The sequence below is a fragment of the Hyperoodon ampullatus genome (assembly GCF_949752795.1).
Source record: "Hyperoodon ampullatus genome assembly, chromosome: 7".
NCBI classification, from domain to species: domain Eukaryota; kingdom Metazoa; phylum Chordata; class Mammalia; order Artiodactyla; family Ziphiidae; genus Hyperoodon; species Hyperoodon ampullatus.
The window spans coordinates 26,211,491-26,230,983 of record NC_136920.1 but is presented as its reverse complement, the minus strand read 5'-3'; the positions used below and the strand labels follow the sequence as shown (position 1 = coordinate 26,230,983).

The following is a 19,493-nucleotide window of genomic DNA, read 5'->3' as shown; positions in this document are numbered from 1 at the left end:
TTTAACAGACTTTCAGTTCTAATACTCTCTGAAATCAGAATTTACTCGTAATGGGGGTAGAAATTAATCTTAAATCCTATTTATATCTTGCCCTCTCTTCTTTCCTCTCTTGAATAATTATTTACTATATGCCTTGTGCTGTGCTAGGTGTAGAGAATAAAGAGATGAACAATATACAGTTTCTATTCTCAAGGAGCTGAAATCCAAAGAGGGAGACACTGCATGGTGCTGTCATTGTCAGTTTTCTGCTTTAAGAACTAGCCCAGAAATGTGACCTATACAGATGTGGAGGACAGAGTAGGGTTACTCCACTCAATCTGTCAGGAAAATTTTCCGAGTGAGGCTTGACCTTAAAGGATGGATGGGAATTAACTAGGATCTCAGAATAGGGATGTGCATTTCAGGTAGTGAGGAGAGTATGGGCACACCTTTTACAAGCAAGATTAGCAATCCTCTGAATGTCTGTTGACCTGTTCAAAATTGCCTTATAATTATATGTGTGTATATTCTTTCATTCATTTCTTCATAAGTGAAACTCTCACCCTGGTTTTCCCCATGCTTTGTGATAGTGATTATTGTTTTTGAAAATAACCACTTACCTATAAGCAGCAGAAATGGATGAATGTAAAGCAAAGTCTTGTGTTCCATCTTCTCTGGTTTTCCCCACTCTCCCTAGAAGTGTTATTAATTAACATTTCAGGGAAGTACAGTAATGACCACCATTTGTTGAACACTTATGCTAGATACTTGCTTAATGTTTTATACATATTTTCTCACTTATTTTAATCCATATAGCCACCCTGTGAGGTAAGAATTAGGATTTCCATGGGTAGATGAGCAAACTGAACCTTGGGAAAGTTAAGTAAATTGCCAAAAGCTTCACTGTTGGAATTGACGAACCAGAATTTGAAGCCATGTTTCTCTAACTCAGAAAGCCTGTCTCTTAACCATGGTACCAAGATATGTGATTGTGAGGACTTGCTGTAAATCATGGAAGAAGGTTCGGATACTTTTTTCCATACAGTTCTCCTAGATAATTGTGTTTTAAAATCCAAAGATAATTTAAAAATTGTGTTGAGGTTTAATTATGTCATTGATAGTTAATTTAACTCATATTAAATTTAAATTATATGAATTTTTCTCACTAGATTATAGTTCCCATAAGACATGCCAGTCAAGTAAACCACAGAGGTTTCCACCACCACTATACCCTCCTTCCACTACTTGCCCCACTTCTCTTTCATTAGATGATTAGCACCCTTACCAATACTGCAAATTCTTAATAGTCTGCTAAAAATGCCTTTTTTATCCAACCTCCGGTGTACTGAATATAATCTGTTACAAATCACCTTGGCTGCCAGTGTCCTTTATAGGCCTGTGCCCTGGCAATCTCCCTTTACCTCTGTTGCATTCCCAGCCCCTCAGCCCCACACCACTGCCACCTCCACATCCCCTGCCCAAGACACACATGTATACATCCCCATACTCTAGATTCACAGAACTCAAAATTCCTTAAACCTACGTTTTTTTAAACTGCTGTGCCTTTGCTCTTGCTACTCCAGTGCTCTTCCCATTTATCTTCTGTTGTCGGCCTGGGAAAATCCTGCTTATCCCTCAAGTGACAGTATATATGTCACCTTCTCTGTAAAGCCTTCTCCCCCTTCTCCAGGAGAGGCAGTGTTTATCACTTCTTGGTAGCACCCTTAAGACATATAGTCATAGTTCATTTTCTATCTGTTTCCCCTGCTCCGGAATGGGAGCTCCTAGAAGGATAGATCATTATGGGTTTTTTATCTTTTACCCTCAGCACCCGCATGTAATAGCTTCTTAATGAATCATACTGAATTGTTAGTGATATTGATAATAACCTTTATTAAGTGCATTCTGTATCTTAGGCACTGTGCTTGACATTTGTACACATTATTTCACTTAATCCTCATATTCATCCTGTGTTATAGGGACAGTTTTTACCCCTATTTTACAAATTAAAAAATTATAGTTAAGAGAGGCAAAATAATTTGACCAGGGTAACACAGCAAGCAGTAATGGAGTCAAGATTTGAATCCAGTGTCTGACTCCAGAGCTCATTCTCCTTTATACCTTACCTATAGAATCAGCCAATCAGTCCATCCATCAATCAAATAAGTTGTCTGGGAAGTTATCTCCAACTAGGAGATACAGTCTATTGAAACCAATCCTGAATGACTAAAGAGGAGGATGTAAAAGATACTCTGTCACCAAAAGGATGAGTGAGGTCCCTTGGAAAAAGCTTGAGTGTCATTTGAAAAATCTGGCTTGGTCACAAAAAGAGGCTCAAAGAAATCTGCTGTGATCACTGATAAAGTTAGGCTCACAGAATACAGTACCTGGTAAAATTGCCCTCACACATTGTTTTTGTAAAGAGTGAATGAGAAAAAGAAAAAAGTCATTGTTTGGCTGAGGAATGATGTGGATCATCAAATGCCAGAACTGTCCTTTTACAAAGGAGAAGTCCAAGGTCCAGATTAATTAATTAATCAGCTTGCCCAAGAGCACATAGCTAATAAATAATAGAGCTTGGAGTAGAATTCCAATTTCCTGAGTCCCAGTTCGGAGCCTTTTGCATCATAGTGTGCTCTACATTAGAGTTTTTCTGCGTTCATGTTTGGAGAAAAAAAATGCTAGGCCAAGGCAGAGGTGAGTCTTTGAGGGAAACAGCTTGATGCTTTTGGAGCTGGTCAGCTTTTGCTTGAGACCTGCTGCTATTTTGGGCTGTCAGTTTGCTCAGAACTAAGTACTGCCAGCCATACAAATAAAAAGGCAAGGCTATTATTTAGGCCTCCTAGGTCTAAGCATTCACTTCTCTGCTTACAAGGGCAAATTATTAGTTCATCTCTGCTGGGTGGTTTGAACATAGGGTTATATTAGCCCTTGTCTTAGCCCTTAGATGTCTACTGGCTTGTCTCTGTTACAATAAATGTACAAGCCTTGCTTTCAGGTTGGGAGGGAAGAGGGAAAAGAAAGAAATCTAAATCAGTCTCTACTGATCCTGATTTCTTACGCTGTTTCTTTCTCTTTCTTTCAGGGCAATGAGGAAGGACCCAGGTAAGATCACATTATTGTTGTTTGTCTGTTCTCAGAATTGAAGTAGAGTGACATTTGTGACCTTTTAATGCCCCGTGAAATATGACCAGCCAAGGAACAGCACAGAAAAGGGATCTCCGTCTTAAGCCAGGGCTTTGAAGATCTTATTTTGTAAGATTCCCATCTCCCTCCACATCTATGCCATTTCCTGTCTATAACCTTCAGATAAAGATAGGCTTTAAAGTATGTAATGACAGTAACTTTGCTTTATTCTGTAGCACATTCAGAATACCTTGTTGAGACAAGTAGGTACTATATTTGAATGGTAATTAGGTATCAGGTGGACTGAATAGATAAACTTTTGCATTGTTCTTTCTTGATTGGAATTGGATTGCTTTTTTTTTCTTTTAATGGACTCTGGTTCCAATATTCTTTATTTCTGACCTGTAACATCCTTGGGTCTGACTCAAGACACCTATACAGTGAATCTGAGGTCATAGGTATACAAAACTTTGTTTAGGAAAAAAAAATGTTTCTTTGTGCTTCTGTTTCACCACATGAAATTTAAAAGTGCATTTTATCATTGCCTCAGGCTTGCAGTGAACCTGGACTTTAGTTTACTTACCTTTGCTGTCTTTCTGCTCAGGCAGTGAGAACAGGCTCTAGGAAATGCAATAGCTATGCTGTGAACACAATCAAGGGGCATTTGTACAAAGTAAACTGCAGTGTCCAGTTGGGTCCCCTCTGTCATGTAGGATCCAGGACTGTTAAGTCTGGGAGGTATCAGAACGTTCATCCAGACCACAGCTATTCAAACTTTAGTTTTAGTAGAAACACCTTTTTTTTCAAATGGGCTTTAAGTAGAACTCCAATGTATGCAAAACATTTTTTTGTTTGGTTAAAGTTGGGGGCCACATCTACTGGTGAAACTTCTCTCTTCCTTGCAATAGACCCTGAGGGGCTGCTGCAGAAACCTAGGGTTCCTGAGAACTCAGTTTGAAAATCACTTATCTATTTCAAGCTTCTCATTGAAAGAAGCTAAATGAGTTGCCCAAGGTTACCTTACTGGAGCCAGGATTTGGCCCTTCTTTGGTTTTATTTACAAATCAACAAGTACAGTTTCTTCTTTTTCCTTCTCCCTCCCCACATCCTGAGCCTCTCTCTTAGTGCCATATGTTATTCCACATCTTCATCTCCTGCTGCTTCCTTCCCTTGAGAACTATAGTTCTCAGCCTAGATCTTGTTCCTTGTCCTCTGTGGCTAAAGCTACAGGCGTCCCGCTTTAAACCTGCAGAGCTTCAGGGAATCCCTTTAAATTCCATCCTCCAGCCATTCTTAGGAACAGGCTCCCTTTATGTTGTGGTTCATTTCTTTCCTCCCTTCCTCCCTTTCTCATGACCCAGTGTATAGGCCCTGTGCTACATACTGGGCATATAATGAAAATTAAGACAGACATGGTCCCTGCCTTGTGGATCCTAAGTCTAGTAGGAGAGACAAGCATATAACTGGGCACTTCTACTTCGGGGGAAGTACTATGATTAAGTGAAGTTTAGGCTGCTTTAGGAAGGGAGGCTCACCAGAAAAGGTTATGTGTGAACGGAGGTCTGAAGGATGAGAAGGCAGACAAAGGAGAGGCAGAGATAGTGCTGTTGTAGGGATAGGAAACAACTTGTGTAATAGCTCCCGACAAGAGAAGAGTGGAGGAAAGAAAGCAGAGTCCAGATCACTGAGGGCCTTACAGGCCTCCTTCACGTATCTGAGCTCTCTCCCGCAGAGTGTGGGAGGGCATTAAATAACTTAAAACATGGATTAACCTGAGTAGATTTGCATTTGGGAAGTCTCCTCTGCCTGCAGAATGGAAAATGAATTGGAGGTGGGTCAGAGCCTGGGAGACTAATTAGATTAGGCTAGTGATGGGAGCTTATATCAACATCTTCTCTAGCTATTGACCAAGTTCTCACCATTTTACACAGACCTTTGGTTTAGATAAACTCTTTAAATTATCTCCTTGGCACTCCGCCTCTTTTCTCAAAACTAGCTCTAGCTCCTTAAAATCCAGACCAAGCAGAGCCCTAGACCTTTTCTTCCTCAGAAAGAGAGTTCAAACAAGACCAGTATAAAGAAGACACCTTAGCAGATGTAGCGAGCAGACTCCACAGGATAGAAATGGCATTTCCGTCTTGGGAGAGCCTGATAAGGATGGACACGCTCATCTTGTCTTTATGGCCACATGCCAGAGTCATGTTGATTAGAAGAATACAGGGACCTTATGAAGAGATTAACTCCCTTCAAAGATACTATTCAGTGTGAGATACTGGCTTCAGAGTTTAACTGCAGATTCCTTCTTGTCATTTTGACAAGACTGTGGTGAAGTATAGAGTTTCTTTACTAGCAACCAAGATGTCACGCTGTCTCCCTCGAGCCAGGCTGCCATGGGTGTCAGTAGGGATTCTCTTGGACTGGGACTTTATTGGTAAAATGAGCACTTGAAAAAAATCGTGTTCCAATTTGGCAGAAAGAGGAAAGATGAGTCAAATTTTCCTTTTACCCTTTAAATTCATACTTGTTGGTTCCATTCAGTTTGTGCTGAACTACCATTTGGCTCAGTTTATTCCAATTAACACTTCAGGGCAGAATTGCCTTTGATCTGAAATTTCTCTCATTTATGATATACACTTTACTGTCTCAGTAAGCCAGAGTTTTGTTCCAAAGTCTTTTTGTATTGCTGACAGTGTTAAATGAAAGTTTGATGTGTAAGGAAGACAGGAGTGTGGGTCTGCCTGCACAGGGGATGGAAGAGAAATGAATCTGGAAACCCTGTGTTCCAGGTCTGCTTGGATTTTCATGCCTGTGTCTCCTTTGCTAGTATTCTTTCCACACAGCCACCTCCCGGCTGTCTGCACAGAAGTCCAGGGAGAAATGAATTCCAACCGCTCTCCATGGTGGTCAGAACAAAGGAAAATTCCTGTCCTTTTGAAAATTATTTGTCTATAATAGATCTATATTTTTCTCCATTCTACCAGCTAGAGTCTTCCTGCCTTCTTTTTTCTTTTCGGTTTTGACTTCCCAAGCTGTTTGACGTGAGGTGGCCAGGTATTTGTGCTTTGGGTCATGTCTGTGCCTTGTTCTGAACTTTATTGTGTATTTGTCCTGTAATTAACAACAATAATAAGCAAAGCTACTGTTTAAGTTTTACTACGTACATTGTTTTATATATATTCTCTTTTAACCCTCATGTAAAGCTTATGATGTAGGTATTATTCCACTTGTAAAATGAGGAAATGAATGCCCAGAAAGATTAACTTGCCCTAGATCACACAGCTAGTAGAAACAGAGCTAGGACTTGAATCTAGTCTGGCTTCAGAGCTCATGCCCTCAGCCACCTGTCTCTGAGAGGCCAGCACACTTCTCTATGTGACCCTGAATGAAAGGTAAGAGGATTCACGCCCACTTGTCAGCGCATCACTTTGGTCTTGTTCCTCTCACCTAGGAGTTCTTACTGGCTTTGACATTGAAATGATGTGGCATCTGTTTGCTGCAAGCTACCTCTCCTCTCCTTAGCCTCTGTCATTATAAGGGGATATTTCTTCATCTTATCCTCACACAGTGTCCCCTGAGGGTCAGCAGCAAAAGGGGTGCTTTTAGACTCCCGGGGGAACAGGTAACCAAGCCTTCCTTTGACCCTGCAGAATTAGCTGCCTGTTGCCCCTCCATCCAGTAGTTACTCTTCACACCCATGATACAGTCATACAGATGACAAGGTTTCTTGGAGCGTATGGAGGAACAAAAGTCCTAATATGTGGAACATGGATATAAACCACTGTAGAGTCACCTTTGAAGAGGGTGTCTTTGAAGCCCAGAGTGATTCTTTTTTTCCAAGCAAAAAAAAAGCAGTTTACACTTTTGGCAGCGATTTTCTGTCTCCTCTGTGCTATTATGGGAGATGTTGTGTTTGCGCCCTCACAGATTGGCTCCTTCTGTGCTCCTGCCGGAGCCTGCTGAGAAGTTATGTATGTTCACAGAGAGGGGGCGGCAGTGGGCTCTGCTGCCTTAGAGCTGTTGTATAGTGGAGGGAAGTCAGAGAGGGGAGGACCCTTAAACTCTTGTGTTCAGAGGACAGAGGAGCAAGGTCAGTTTTAAATTTTGATTTGCGATGGAGATTTTCTGTGAATTTTTTTTTAACTAAGAGGAAAAGGGCTTTTTAACAGTAACAGCCATACTTAAGATTTTGGTAGAACTTTTCATCTTCAGAGCTGGCTCTTATTCAGGCCAAAAGCTCCTGCTGAGATCAGTGTGAATCTGACCCATGCTGATTCTCTGATCAAATGGGCAGTGAGTTCTGAAGGAATAGGAGCTCAAGGAGAGTCAGCAGACCTACCTTCTGTCCTTGGTTTACCTGGGACCGACGGTGTGACCTTGGGCAAGTCCTTCAACCTCCTTGCTTCTTTGTAGTCTGTTTTTACTTCCCTGTAAATACTAGCCTTTCTTTCCCCCACTCTGCACCCAGTTTTTTTGGATATAGTTATGTGGAGGAATACAGTCATATATTAAATATGAAATGAAAAGAATCTGCTTATAGGTTCTGTAATTTGGTCGATTTTTTTGTACATTTCTCAATTTTGTTTCTTTAAACATTTTCTTGGGGCTATATACTAGGTACTCTTTTTTCCCCCCTCTAAAATAACAATCATATGTATGTTCTTAGATGTGACATTTCTCTTCCTGATGACTTAGTTTGTAGAGATAAGGGGGGACTAAGTCAGTGATACGCTTAGGTTTCTTTTGTCCTCCGATTGCAAATTTATGGTTTTGTTTTTACATTATCTCCATTTCAGAAGACCTAGCTGGAAGCCAAAGAAAATGTCTCTGATACATGTGACATGGAGTGGAACTGTCAGGGCTGTGTATTATCCAAAAATGGGGTTCCAACATCTAAGTTGGTCTTCAGTACAGAGAGTCTCTTAGCTGTCACATTTCCCTCTTATGGAGCCTGAGCTGACTTTGTTTTCCTCTGCTGATATGAATTATTTATCATCTACTCACCCAGATGAAGGATGAAGCCATGCTATGCATTGTACTGCCTATCTATAATAAAAGCAAGCATTCTTCCGGAAGTAATTGATTTTCAGATATTTACCTGTGAGAGTCACAACTTTATTTTATTTTGTGCATATTGGCCTATAACCAGATAATCCATTCACAGCTGGAAAATTCACCTGAGGTACCTCTAGTTTATTTCATCTGCCTCACAGTGGAAATGCCAGCTAGGAGCAGCCTGTATTCTGACATACATCTGCCTGCCTTTTCTGGCTTCATAATGCTAAGAAAAAAGGCCCAGTGGGAAGAGACCTGGATGTCACTTTTCATGGTATGGTTTTATGCTAATCAACCCTTGTTTGCCATCCAATATTTAGTTATGATGCTTGACAGGCTAACCTTGTTTATGTCTTTGACCTCAGAGCTTATCAGGATAACATTCACCTCTAGGAGCTCTGTTTCCTAATCTCTTTAGCAAGAAAAATTGCAGAGGAATTTTTTCATTCATTTTCAATTGTCTGCTGTGTTGCCAGGCCCCATGCTAGGCCTCAGAAATATGAAAATGAAAAAGACTTTGTCCCTGCATTTAAAGATCTCAAAGTCTAGTTCAAATGAGAACTAAGTAAACAATTTTAATTTCACGTTTAAGTGCAATATAATAATAATTATTATAATTATAAATTACTATAAGGAAGCATTTATTGATTGCCAACCATGTACCACGAAGTATTTTAAACATTTTTTATTTCTCACAACAGTCCTAACAAGTGGCTAATACATTATCTTCATTTCTCAACCAAATGAGAAAACTGAGTTGCAGAGAGGTTATACATACACTAACGGGGTCACTCAGCTAAAAAGTGGTAGAGCCAGTATTCAAATTCAAGTAGGCTGACTTGAGAATGTGGGCTCTTAACCAGTACAGTATAATGATTCTCTATAATAAATACGTTGGATGTAGAATAGGATACAACTAACTCAGAATAGAGAATCAGAAAAGATAGCATTTGTGCTGGACTTTGAAGGATGGGTGTAGGGGTAGGGTTTTGCAGATGGAAAGGGTAGGAAGGCCATACAAGCACAGAGATCAGCATTTCTAAAGGCTCAGAGGAATGAAAACGCATGTGCTATATGGGGAATGCTGAGGGGCTACATGACTGGACTGTTGGCCGGGGATGAGACAAGGGTGGCTGAGTCTCCCTTGTACAGGGTCTTATGTGCCACTTGGGGCACCAAAAGGTTTGTACCGTTTCCTGTTAGGCTTTACCGCTTGACTACAGCATGATCCTATTCGTAGAAGAAATGGATGGACTTTTGAATCGTATGGATCTCTTCCGGTAGTCACATCTCATGAGTTATGTGTAAATTGTTTGCTTTCTCTGTGCCTCAATTTCTCCATCAAGTAGCACATTTTACTATACTTAAAGGACAAGTATTTTATGAAGCATTAAAAGTATTCTCCTTTTGGATTTCTTCTTTTATATGGAAAAACAAACAACTGAGATAAAGTAATTATAAAAGGAAATTGTTTGATTTTTATCTTATTTATACCTTGTTTTGACAGCTCCAGCCTTCCTCTAACTTAAATCAAATTTAGAGAGTAGATACCCAGTTCCTTCTAAATTGATGGAGATAAGGAATACTAAAGCACCAACATTTTCCAAGTAGATTTAAGGCTACAGATGTTTCTTAGAAACTAGTCGAAGAATTAAATTGATGTCACATTTGTCCCTGAATTAGATCTGGTGCTGAAGAGTCTGGTTGGAGCCTAGTTCTCTTCTTCCTGGTTTATCTTCATAGCCATTTTGGACTGGGAGTAAGCATAATAGATTTTAGGAAGTCAAAGAACTCCAGTCTGTGTCTTAAGAATAACTAAATTTGATGTCATTGGTTATGCCCTTCCTCACCTGTGGCAGCCACAGCAAAATGTTGTTAGTGGTGTCTTTTTCATTTTAGGAGAAACCTGCTGGTCTCTAGCATCTTCTCACTTTCTGTCAGTGAGAGGCAGGCAAGAGGTGAATAGTTCCATTTCCCCAATAACTTCCAAGGAGCCTTCCTTTTTTTGTAAGTTCCATGTGGCTGAACTGCATTCACCTCTTTACCCAGAAACCCACAGCACGTGTCTGTACCAGATGCTGGGAGCAGAAGCGGGTGTGTTTTTTTGTTTTGTTTTAGGTTTTTTCTTTTTTCTTTTCAAGACGGTATGAAGTTTAGAGTCATTGAGTGCAGGTTTCTTTAAAATTAGAACTGCAAGAAGGTAGTTCCAGAACATTGAGAAAGGTGTCCAAAGGCTGTGATAAAACTGGGGTACCCTAAATGGTGAGGTCTTTGCCAAGGACCAATATTCCTGTGCCTGTCCTGTTTGGACTTAGGACCTACCTATGAGTGGTTATAGGGTCATAAAAAAAATGCTTCTTTAGCCACAAGCAGACGTTTTAGGGAAGAAAAACACTCTCTTACATAAGTGCCTCATTCCCCCACTCCTTAGCACCACTACCAGTTGTTCCCTGTAGGTTGTAATGTGGTTGTAACACAGAAAAGCATTTTGTTTCCTTGGTGAGTACATGTCTCCTTCCCCTCTGGTTCTATCAATTCTATTGAAAGGAAAGTGAGATTGAGCCTGAGAAAAACTGTACAGAGAGGGAGGGGCTGACAATTACAGAGAAGGTAGGCAAAGAAGCATTTCTCAGCTGTCCCTGGCTGCCAGATGCATCTTGGTCCAGATGCTGTGGGGCAGTGTGTGCAGTTTTATCCCATCTCGCAGGGATTGCCACTCAGACAAGAACCAGTTAAAACTGACCAAGCTGCCAACTTTGCCCTGACTTTCAGGGTTGTTCAGGGTTAGCAGCTAAACAGCTCTAATAGTGATACCTGCTTATGTGTCGAACTTAAAATAGGAGCTAGACCTACATATATTATTTCAAAGCTTAAAAAAACTGTTAAATATAGTTATTCTCATCTTCTTTTTACAGGTGAGGAAATTGATATTATAAGAAGTTAAGTGACTAAGCCATGGTCACACAGTTAGAAAGTAAGTCAGCCAGGATTAGAACCCAGATCTGTCAGGCTTAAACTTCCGTGCCTTCAACCACCACACTATCCTGCCTTTCTCAGGAGATGGAAGATTCACATCTTCCAACATCTTGGCTGGGAATAAGTAAAGTTAATGGATGGAATTGTGACAAGCCAACAGGGATTTGGCTTTTTTTTTTTTTTTTTTTTTTTTGGTACGCAGGCCTCTCACGGTTGTGGCCTCTCCCGTTGCGGAGCACAGGCTCCGGACGCGCAGGCTCAGCGGCCATGGCTCACGGGCCCAGCCGCTCCGCGGCATGTGGGAATCTTCCCAGACCGGGGCACGAACCCGTGTCCCCTGCATCAGCAGGCGGACTCTCAACCACTGCGCCACCAGGGAAGCCCGGGATTTGGCATTTTTATCAGAAAAATTTTTTTCATTTTCTTTATTGAGTGCCAACAAGCAGTTTGTATGAGACAGAAGTTGAGGTGGAACTTGCCAGGAAAATGCCTAAGGTGGAATGAATAGGAACTTCTCTCCCCAGACAGGTAAACATTAGTTTGCTCCCTGGCTTTTGTGGAGCGGGCAACTGCCATCACCTCTTCTGAAAGAGCCACTGTTCACCCAGTGGCAGGTGCAGGCCAACTGTTGTCATGACAACAGCAGGAGAGGCAAGCAGTTTAATTCTAGAACTGATAATTAACTGGGGGTGGGGTGGAGGTGGGGAGAGAAATGGGGGGATAATTGTTTCAGAAGGGAAAACTTAGCAATTACCAGCCAGCTGCATAGATAAAAAGGCCAGGCACAGATGCTCAGCCCAGCATGACCCTAGAATTCAGCACTCATCCCCTCTGGTTAGGAATTTTTGATAAATGAAAATGAAGGGCCGAGTCCCCAGCCAATCAAGACTCTTTAAGGAACCAAATAAAGAGAGAGGAAGTTACATACACTGTAAAAAGAAATGCAGGGGACCAGATAAATGACTACCCTAAATGACATTACCCAGCCAGAAACAATCCAGAAATACTATTCAAACTCTGCAGGAAGAATTCACGCTTGGAGGTAAAACAGGACCCCACAAGGCCTACCCATTGTGAGTTTCTACTTCTGTGGATGGAATGAGGGGAGAGTGGCATATTAGAAAGAAAATTTAAAAAAGACTTACAAAGGTGATGAACTTGTTTAGGTCCTTGATCATCACGGCTATTAGTCTATCAACCCCTCAGAGATTGCAATAGTGAACGTAAGCTAAGCATTCCACATGGATCATCTATCTCATTTAAGCCTTACAGCAACCTAGGAGGACAGTGCTGTTATTATTCTCATATCAGACTTAGACATGTTCAGCACTTTGCCCAAGGTCACAGAGCTACTAAGTCAATATACTGAGTCCTATTGTCCTATTGATTTGTGTTTTTTAAATAAAACCTCTACTACTCTATGGGGAAGTCGTGATCCCAATCTAGAATAAAATCAGACTTAAGTAGATTAAACAGTTTACAATAAAAAGGAAAATAATATTTTTTCTAGTAGAATAAATGTAAGCTACAAAATAAAAATTACTAGATAAGCAGTATTGGAGAATGTCCTATCATGTGTTTGAGATCTGTCAGACTCATAGTTCACAGATTAGCCCTGTGTCTCAAGCTCTGACCAGATGAATAAGTGTGAGTCAGGATTTCTTCCTAACTTGTTCTGTGGCTCAGGGCATGTTAAGGCTTGGAAGAGGAGATGACATTACACAATGCAAAGTGACTGTCCAAAACTCCTCTAATGATATATTTTCGCCAAACTTCCATGTTTTATTCATGGGAGAAATGCCGTAGTGTATATAGCAAGACCTCCCTGTATTCCAGAGTGTATGTGTAATGTACACGTATGTGTATGAGAGACAAAGAAAGAGTTGGCGGGGGAGAGAGAGGGGGGAAAGAAGGGGGGGAAGAGAGAGGGAGAAGGAGGAAGGTTTTCCTTTAAAACAGCGAGTCTCAGTGAAAGGAGAAGCATGGTGCTCATTCACCAATATTTACAGATCACCTGCTTTGTTCCAGGCATTGTCTTTGGTGCTCAGAATACAGTTTTCCACAAAACATTCAAGGTTCATGTCCTCAAAGAGCTTATAGTCTAGAGTCTCAAGTAAGGATTGAGAAATGTAAGTGGTATGTAATTTAAAAACACATTTTAAAGAGACCCATTACTTCTTCTGTTAAAACCTAATACAGGGAATAAAACTTGCCTAGTCCTTCTGACTAGTGGGAAAATGTGTAAAAGATAGAATGCAGGAGAAGTACAGGTTGATAATCACTACTTAAAACTATGAGCTTCCCCTTGATTTTCCAGAGGTTTGACAAACTAATAAGTTGATGTTGCCTTTGCAAGTGAAACAATTAATATCAAAATTTGGGAGCTCGACTGACACAATAATCATGCTGGAAAATGTAATTTTGTCTGCATAATGGAAGTGGGATCATTTCAAGAAGATCTCATTAATGTGCTGTTCATCTACAAAGAGCAATGTAACCTTTCTCTTATTAGATTAGTGCAGGGTCATGATGCAAAAGGCGGTTGGAATAATTCTCAGTCTTTTGTTCTAAGAAAATAAATTAAGCACTGACTAGGAGTCTAGATATGGAAATCAAAATCATTGAAGACAGAAAAACAATGTAGCCACTCATTCTGAAATTGACATAAGCTCCTTTCATTTCTGTAGGTTTCATTCCATTTAGCCATTTATTTAACAAATTATATCCAATGTCTGCTATGTGCCAGGCAGCGCTAGGTGTTGCAACTATCATAGAAATCAAAACCAAAAACGGTCTCTTTTTTCTCAGTGCTTACTATATAGTGATTGGTCTCTCCTCCACATTTCAGGGCCATACATCTGTGTCTGCTCAACTCTCCCTAAGCTTAAAGAATCAGCACCCTACTAAAAAGATGCATATCATGTGCAGTTGTAAATGGAAATCCCCCAGTGCAGAGCCTTGCCAGGTACATTAGACTGAACACTGATTGAGTTGTTGACTTAGTCTTTTAAACTAGGGTTCCATGGTCCAATAAGTTTGGCAAATGCTGCTTATTTACCCACCTCTTGGAGTTCCACAAGTACCATGGTATAATAAAGTCTTCGAGCAGTCCTGTGATAATGAGACTTATTTACTTTGTTTAACCCAGCATTTCCAAACTTATTGACCATAAGGATCTTTTAACCCCTATCACATAAATATCCTTTAGAAACAGTGTTCCTCAATTGGATGTGGCTCATCGTCCACTAGATGTTGAGACCTACTGCTGATGATTTGCCGTCTAGAAAGAGAGTATAAGAAATGTAAGGCAATATATAGTAAGAGTCCACATCTCTTAGGTTGAAATCTTGTTGTACTCCAAAAAACTAGGTCTTCTGAACCATTTCTCTACTGTTATTGATGTAATTTATGTCTAATACAAATGGGAGTGTAGCTATCAGAGGTACAAATAATTGAAACTGGTACACATTCCTGGCAAAAGAAAGTCTAGAGAGGGCCACTGGGATATATTTTTTTTAATTGACATGAAAATGAAACTTGGATGTCTGTGATTCCATTCAAAAATAAAATATCCATCATAAATAAGTTTTTTGTTCTTTTCATCTTAATAACATAATTCGTGTCACTTTTTAACAATAAAAAAGTTTTAGTTCCAGTGTATACCAAGCACCCAGCACATTGCCTAGTATGGAGTAGACCCTCAAATATTGGTTGAATGAATGACTGAAACAAACAGTGACGAGGAACATTACTAAATACAAAGCAATACAGAACAATGTCATTTTTCCTCTTTTAAGTCAGTGTATAAAGTGGGCGTATCCTTCTGTTACATGATAGTGCCTCTTACATCTAATAGCTATCATATGCCTACCACAGGTTGGGGGAACTAAGAAAATATATATATATAAGTATTTTGCAAACTCTTAAATGCTGCATCTGAGTAGTTGTGTTTGTTTTTTTTGCCAGTGGTCATGGAGGTGCTCAGCATTCTATGTGTCAGAAACTTCCCTGATATGACCAGGCCCTGATACCAAGTGGATTATACACCAGGATCGCAGTATTCTGACTTACAGACCAAGAGAGGAAGGCAATAAGACTAGGATGTCAGGCCTTTGATAGTACTTCTCTGTCCCTCAGTTTTCTCATCAGTCATCTAGGGGCCATAGCACCCACTCTGTCTATATTAAGGATCAAATGTGATAACCTGCATGAATGATAGTAAGATATGCAAATAAGAAATGTAAATGATGCTCTATACCCTTTGAAAGTACAAGCATTAAACAAGCAAAACAGAGCTGGATGATATAAAGTTGTCTTTTCATAGTGTTATTTGTTAAGACATAATTGTGTTTGTAACCTGAGGTTCATGTATGAGTCATTTAAACAAATATTTATCAGCAATAACAAAGGAAACAAGAAGATTACCCTTGATTCAGCACCTTTACAATTTACAGGGTGTACACAGCATCTCATTTCCTTATTCGAACAAACCTGAGAGGTGGTTTTGCTCTCCCCATGTTACATAGATGAGGAAATTGAATGAGAGTGAGTGACCTGTCCAAGGTGGCCCAGCTAGAGCTAGGAGTGGCAAGAGTCAGGACTTGGAGTGACGCCTTCTTGTTATACATCCTGTGCCTTTGCTCTCATAGCTGCTTTTGTTCAAAACATAACTCGTTCTCCTCCCTCTCCAGCATGCTTCTGACCTTGACTTCTCCTCAGTAAATGGCATCATCTTGTCTCAGGCCAATAACCTAAGAGTCATACTCAATATCTCTCTTTTCTTCACATTCCAAATCCAATTAATCAGCAAATTTTGTCAGATTTACCCTCAACTCTACATCAAATCCAAGGACTTCTCACCTCCACTCCCTCACTATACTGGTCCGGGCCACGTAATTTCTCTCCAAGAATTCTACTGTCATTCCCTCATTGCCGCTGTTACTCATCCTTCCCCTCACTGTAACCCCTCCATTCCATTATTCACATAGATGTGCTAGAATGATCTCTTAGGATACAAAGGAAGTCATGTAATTATTCTATTTAGAATGCTCCAGTATGAATTATATCATGTCTGGAACTTGCTTTAGAGTAACCTGGAGGGAAGAGGACCTATAAAGTCACACAAGATGAGATTCCTACCATGCTCGCATCTGCTGCTCACCCCACTGCTCACTCCAGCTATGCAGCTTTCTTACTCTCCTTCAGACAGAGGTCACATTCCCTCCTACTTCAGGGCCTTCGTGCTTGGGTTCCCTTCCACCTGGTGCTTATCACCAGATCTTCACATGGCTCATTCTCTCACATGATCTAGGCCTCTGCTGAAATGTTGCCTCTTCAGACCTTCATTCCTTTCTTACCTGCTTTGGTTTTCTGCATATACTTGTCACTGCATGAAAATGTATTATGTATTTAACTTATTTTCTTTCTTCCCCACTAGAAAATAAATGTTATGAGGGTAAAAGCTTTGTCTTTTTCACCACTGTACTGTCAGTGCCTAGAACATTATAGGGACTCAATTTTTGAATAAACAAATAGCTATGCAAAACCTGTTTTCAAAGTTGTAGAGAGAACCCTAGTTTGGAATAGGAAAACCTTAGATTCACTTGATTATATTCTCAGTCTGTCACCTTGTGCAGGTCATTTACCTGCAGCTGTTACTTGTGAATCTGCCTTTGTTATCCACCAACAGCCTGTGAGTTTCTGAATGGCAGCATCTGTACTTGATTTTTCTTTATCTCAGTAGTAGGCATAGCAAGTCTGTTACACTATTTGATAACTATATACATGAGCAGTACCTTTGCTGTGTTCCAGACTTGGAAAATGACTGACAAGGACTCATGAATCCTTGGCTCTTCTTTAGATAATAATGATCATGGCCATAATAGCAAACACTGATTGAGGTCTTACTGTGTGCCAGGCACTTTTCTAACTAAGAGTGTCACGTGTCATGAGTTCATTTAATCCTTATAATAGCCGCATAGGGGTAGAGGCTGTTACTATCCCTATTTTCCAGATGAGGAAAATTAAACACAGAAAGACCAAATAATTTGCCCAAGGTCACATAGCCAGTAAATGATAGAGTGCCAGGGCTTGAACCAAAGCCATCTGGCTGTAGAGTCTGTATTCTTAGCCAGCTCTCTCTACTGCCTTCTCAAATCACCACTGTAGGCTTATACTGAGGTAGGTAGGTAGGTAGATAGATAGATTGATAATTTAGTAAATAAATATTAAAAAAATAAAAGTTCACCCATGTACCCATGTACACCTGCTCTAAAGAAGGGTTTTAATCTAAGTATTCCAGGCCAGTTTCTTTGCTCTTTTCACTTAAAGCTACACACATGCCCTGTCTGCTCTGTTTGAGCCTTCTGAGAAGGGTAGGGCTACAGCAGTGAGAGCTTTGGATGGAGCAAACTGTGCACTCAGGACTGTGCAGAGATTTGGGCAGTGCTCTTCCCCTGTCCTTGGCAAGTGATGGGCTGCAGAGGTGCTTTCATATCAGTGGCCACCCTTTCAGCTGCAGCCTTGTGTGCCTTGTCCATGATGAGGTTGGAGAACAGCGACCTGTCTGAGCCAGCAGTAGTGCAGGCTGCTTGCTGTCTGGAAAAGCAGGGCGCGAACTCAAATGTATCATCCTGAGATAGTTCCCAAGATAAACAGATTTTTTGTGCTGACTCTTGCTTTTCTAACTGAGGCCTGTTTTCCTCTTTCTTCTCTTCAAACAATCTTTCTAGAAGGCATTTCTCTTCCTCCCTGCCTTTGAGTGATAGGCTGACATCTGGGAAGAAGGAAGTGATCCACTCCTTCTAAAGTTATATCTCCATCAGACCTGAAAGTTGTTTAAAATTCAGTCTTGATGCCTCTGGAGCTCTTGAGTCAAGGTGAGGAGTGCTCAAGCCAGCCTTCTGACTCCCTGAGAACTGGAAGTAAGAAGGGTGAGCTCTTGTCCTGAATCAACCACCATCAGTCAGTAAAGAAGTCTTTAGGTGGGAATCTTTGCCTGCAACCAGGGGGAAATGGCACAGGATAGTCAGAAGGTTATATGTGTGTCCTACCCCATTATATATAAATAAAGGACTTGCACCTCATGGATTCTGGTATCTGAGGGGCATCCTGGAATCAGTTCCCTGTGGATATCAAGGCATGATAAAATATATGAAATAATCAGACAGCTTTAAGGTAATACGTAATTAAAAACTGAATGTGTATTTTAGACTCCAGCAGTTTTAAGAGTTCTCAGAATTAGTGTGATGCACTGGTTAAAGAATATGGGCTTTGGGGTCAGAGGTTCTGGGTCTGAATTCCAGCCTCATCACCTACTAGCTATATAACCTTAGCCCGGCTATTTAAATTCCTTAGGCCTTGCTTTTCTCATCTGCAATATGAAGATGATAATAGTATCTAAAATAAGATTACTGTGAGGATTAGTGAGATCATTCATTCATTCATTCATTCAGTTAAAAAAAGTCTTCTGAGTGCCTTCTTTGAGCAAGGCACTGTTCTAGCTGCATGGGATCCGTAAGTGCCCCTGAAATCTCAGTGACAGCAACAACAGCAAACATTTACTTCTCTCACATGCTGCATGTCCACTGTGGATCAGCTTTAGCTCTCCTCCCTTCTCCTTCATTCTAAGACCAAGGCTAAAGAGCAGCCCCTGCATGGGACACGCTGGCAAGGGGAAAAGAGCAGGGGCAAAACGGTGCAACCCACCCCAGTGAGCAGGGGATCACTTTTGAGGCAAGTGAGAAGTGACGTCAGATCGAGAGAAGAGTCCTGAAGGTCCACAAGATTAGAATATCGTTGCTGTGATTCACAGGAAAGATCTTGAAGTTCCAGGATTCTAGGCTTGGATTAGAACAGTAGCAGTGGGGATAAAAGAATAGGTGGGGGAAACGTGGGTTTGGGGACTGGAGAGGACTTAGTGAGTGGCTGTATTTGAGAAATAAAAGAGAAAGATAGAGCTAAATCAAGAGCGCTGGCTTCCAAGCCTTGCTCTGCTGCTACTTAGTTATATAAACTCAGGCAAGTCATTGAACCTTTCTGGGCTTGAGTTTAACATTTATAAAATGAAAGACCTGAATTTGATGTGACCCCTGAGGTTCCCTCTAGCTCTGTCCCTCTCTGGCGCTAAGGCTCCGGAGTCTTCGTCTTAGGAGACCACAGACTACTGGGAGTGATGCTAATGGGAGGGAAGGTTGGCTTAGAGAGATGTTGTAATGACTCCAGTTTGCATTTGTCTCAGCCCATTGGGTTGTGTGCCTTTCCTCCTTGCCTTTTCTCGTAGGTCACTTTCTCCTTGAGTTTGCTGTGAATCCAAAAAGGAGATAGAATTTATTTTTCATCTCCAAAGTGGGGTCCTTGGG

General features: G+C 40.8%; 1 protein-coding gene across 1 annotated transcript in view; it reads left to right on the top strand.

Moving 5' to 3' along the window:
* TRIM44 (tripartite motif containing 44) overlaps positions 1 to 19,493 on the top strand; it is a gene marked incomplete at both ends in the record, with an annotated part of 109,827 nt that overhangs the window by 59,951 nt on the left and 30,383 nt on the right. The window contains one exon of the mRNA XM_079708927.1: positions 3,065 to 3,084. Within this exon, the coding sequence (XP_079565053.1) occupies positions 3,065 to 3,084 (20 nt within the window). The remainder of the gene's footprint in view (positions 1 to 3,064; positions 3,085 to 19,493) is intronic.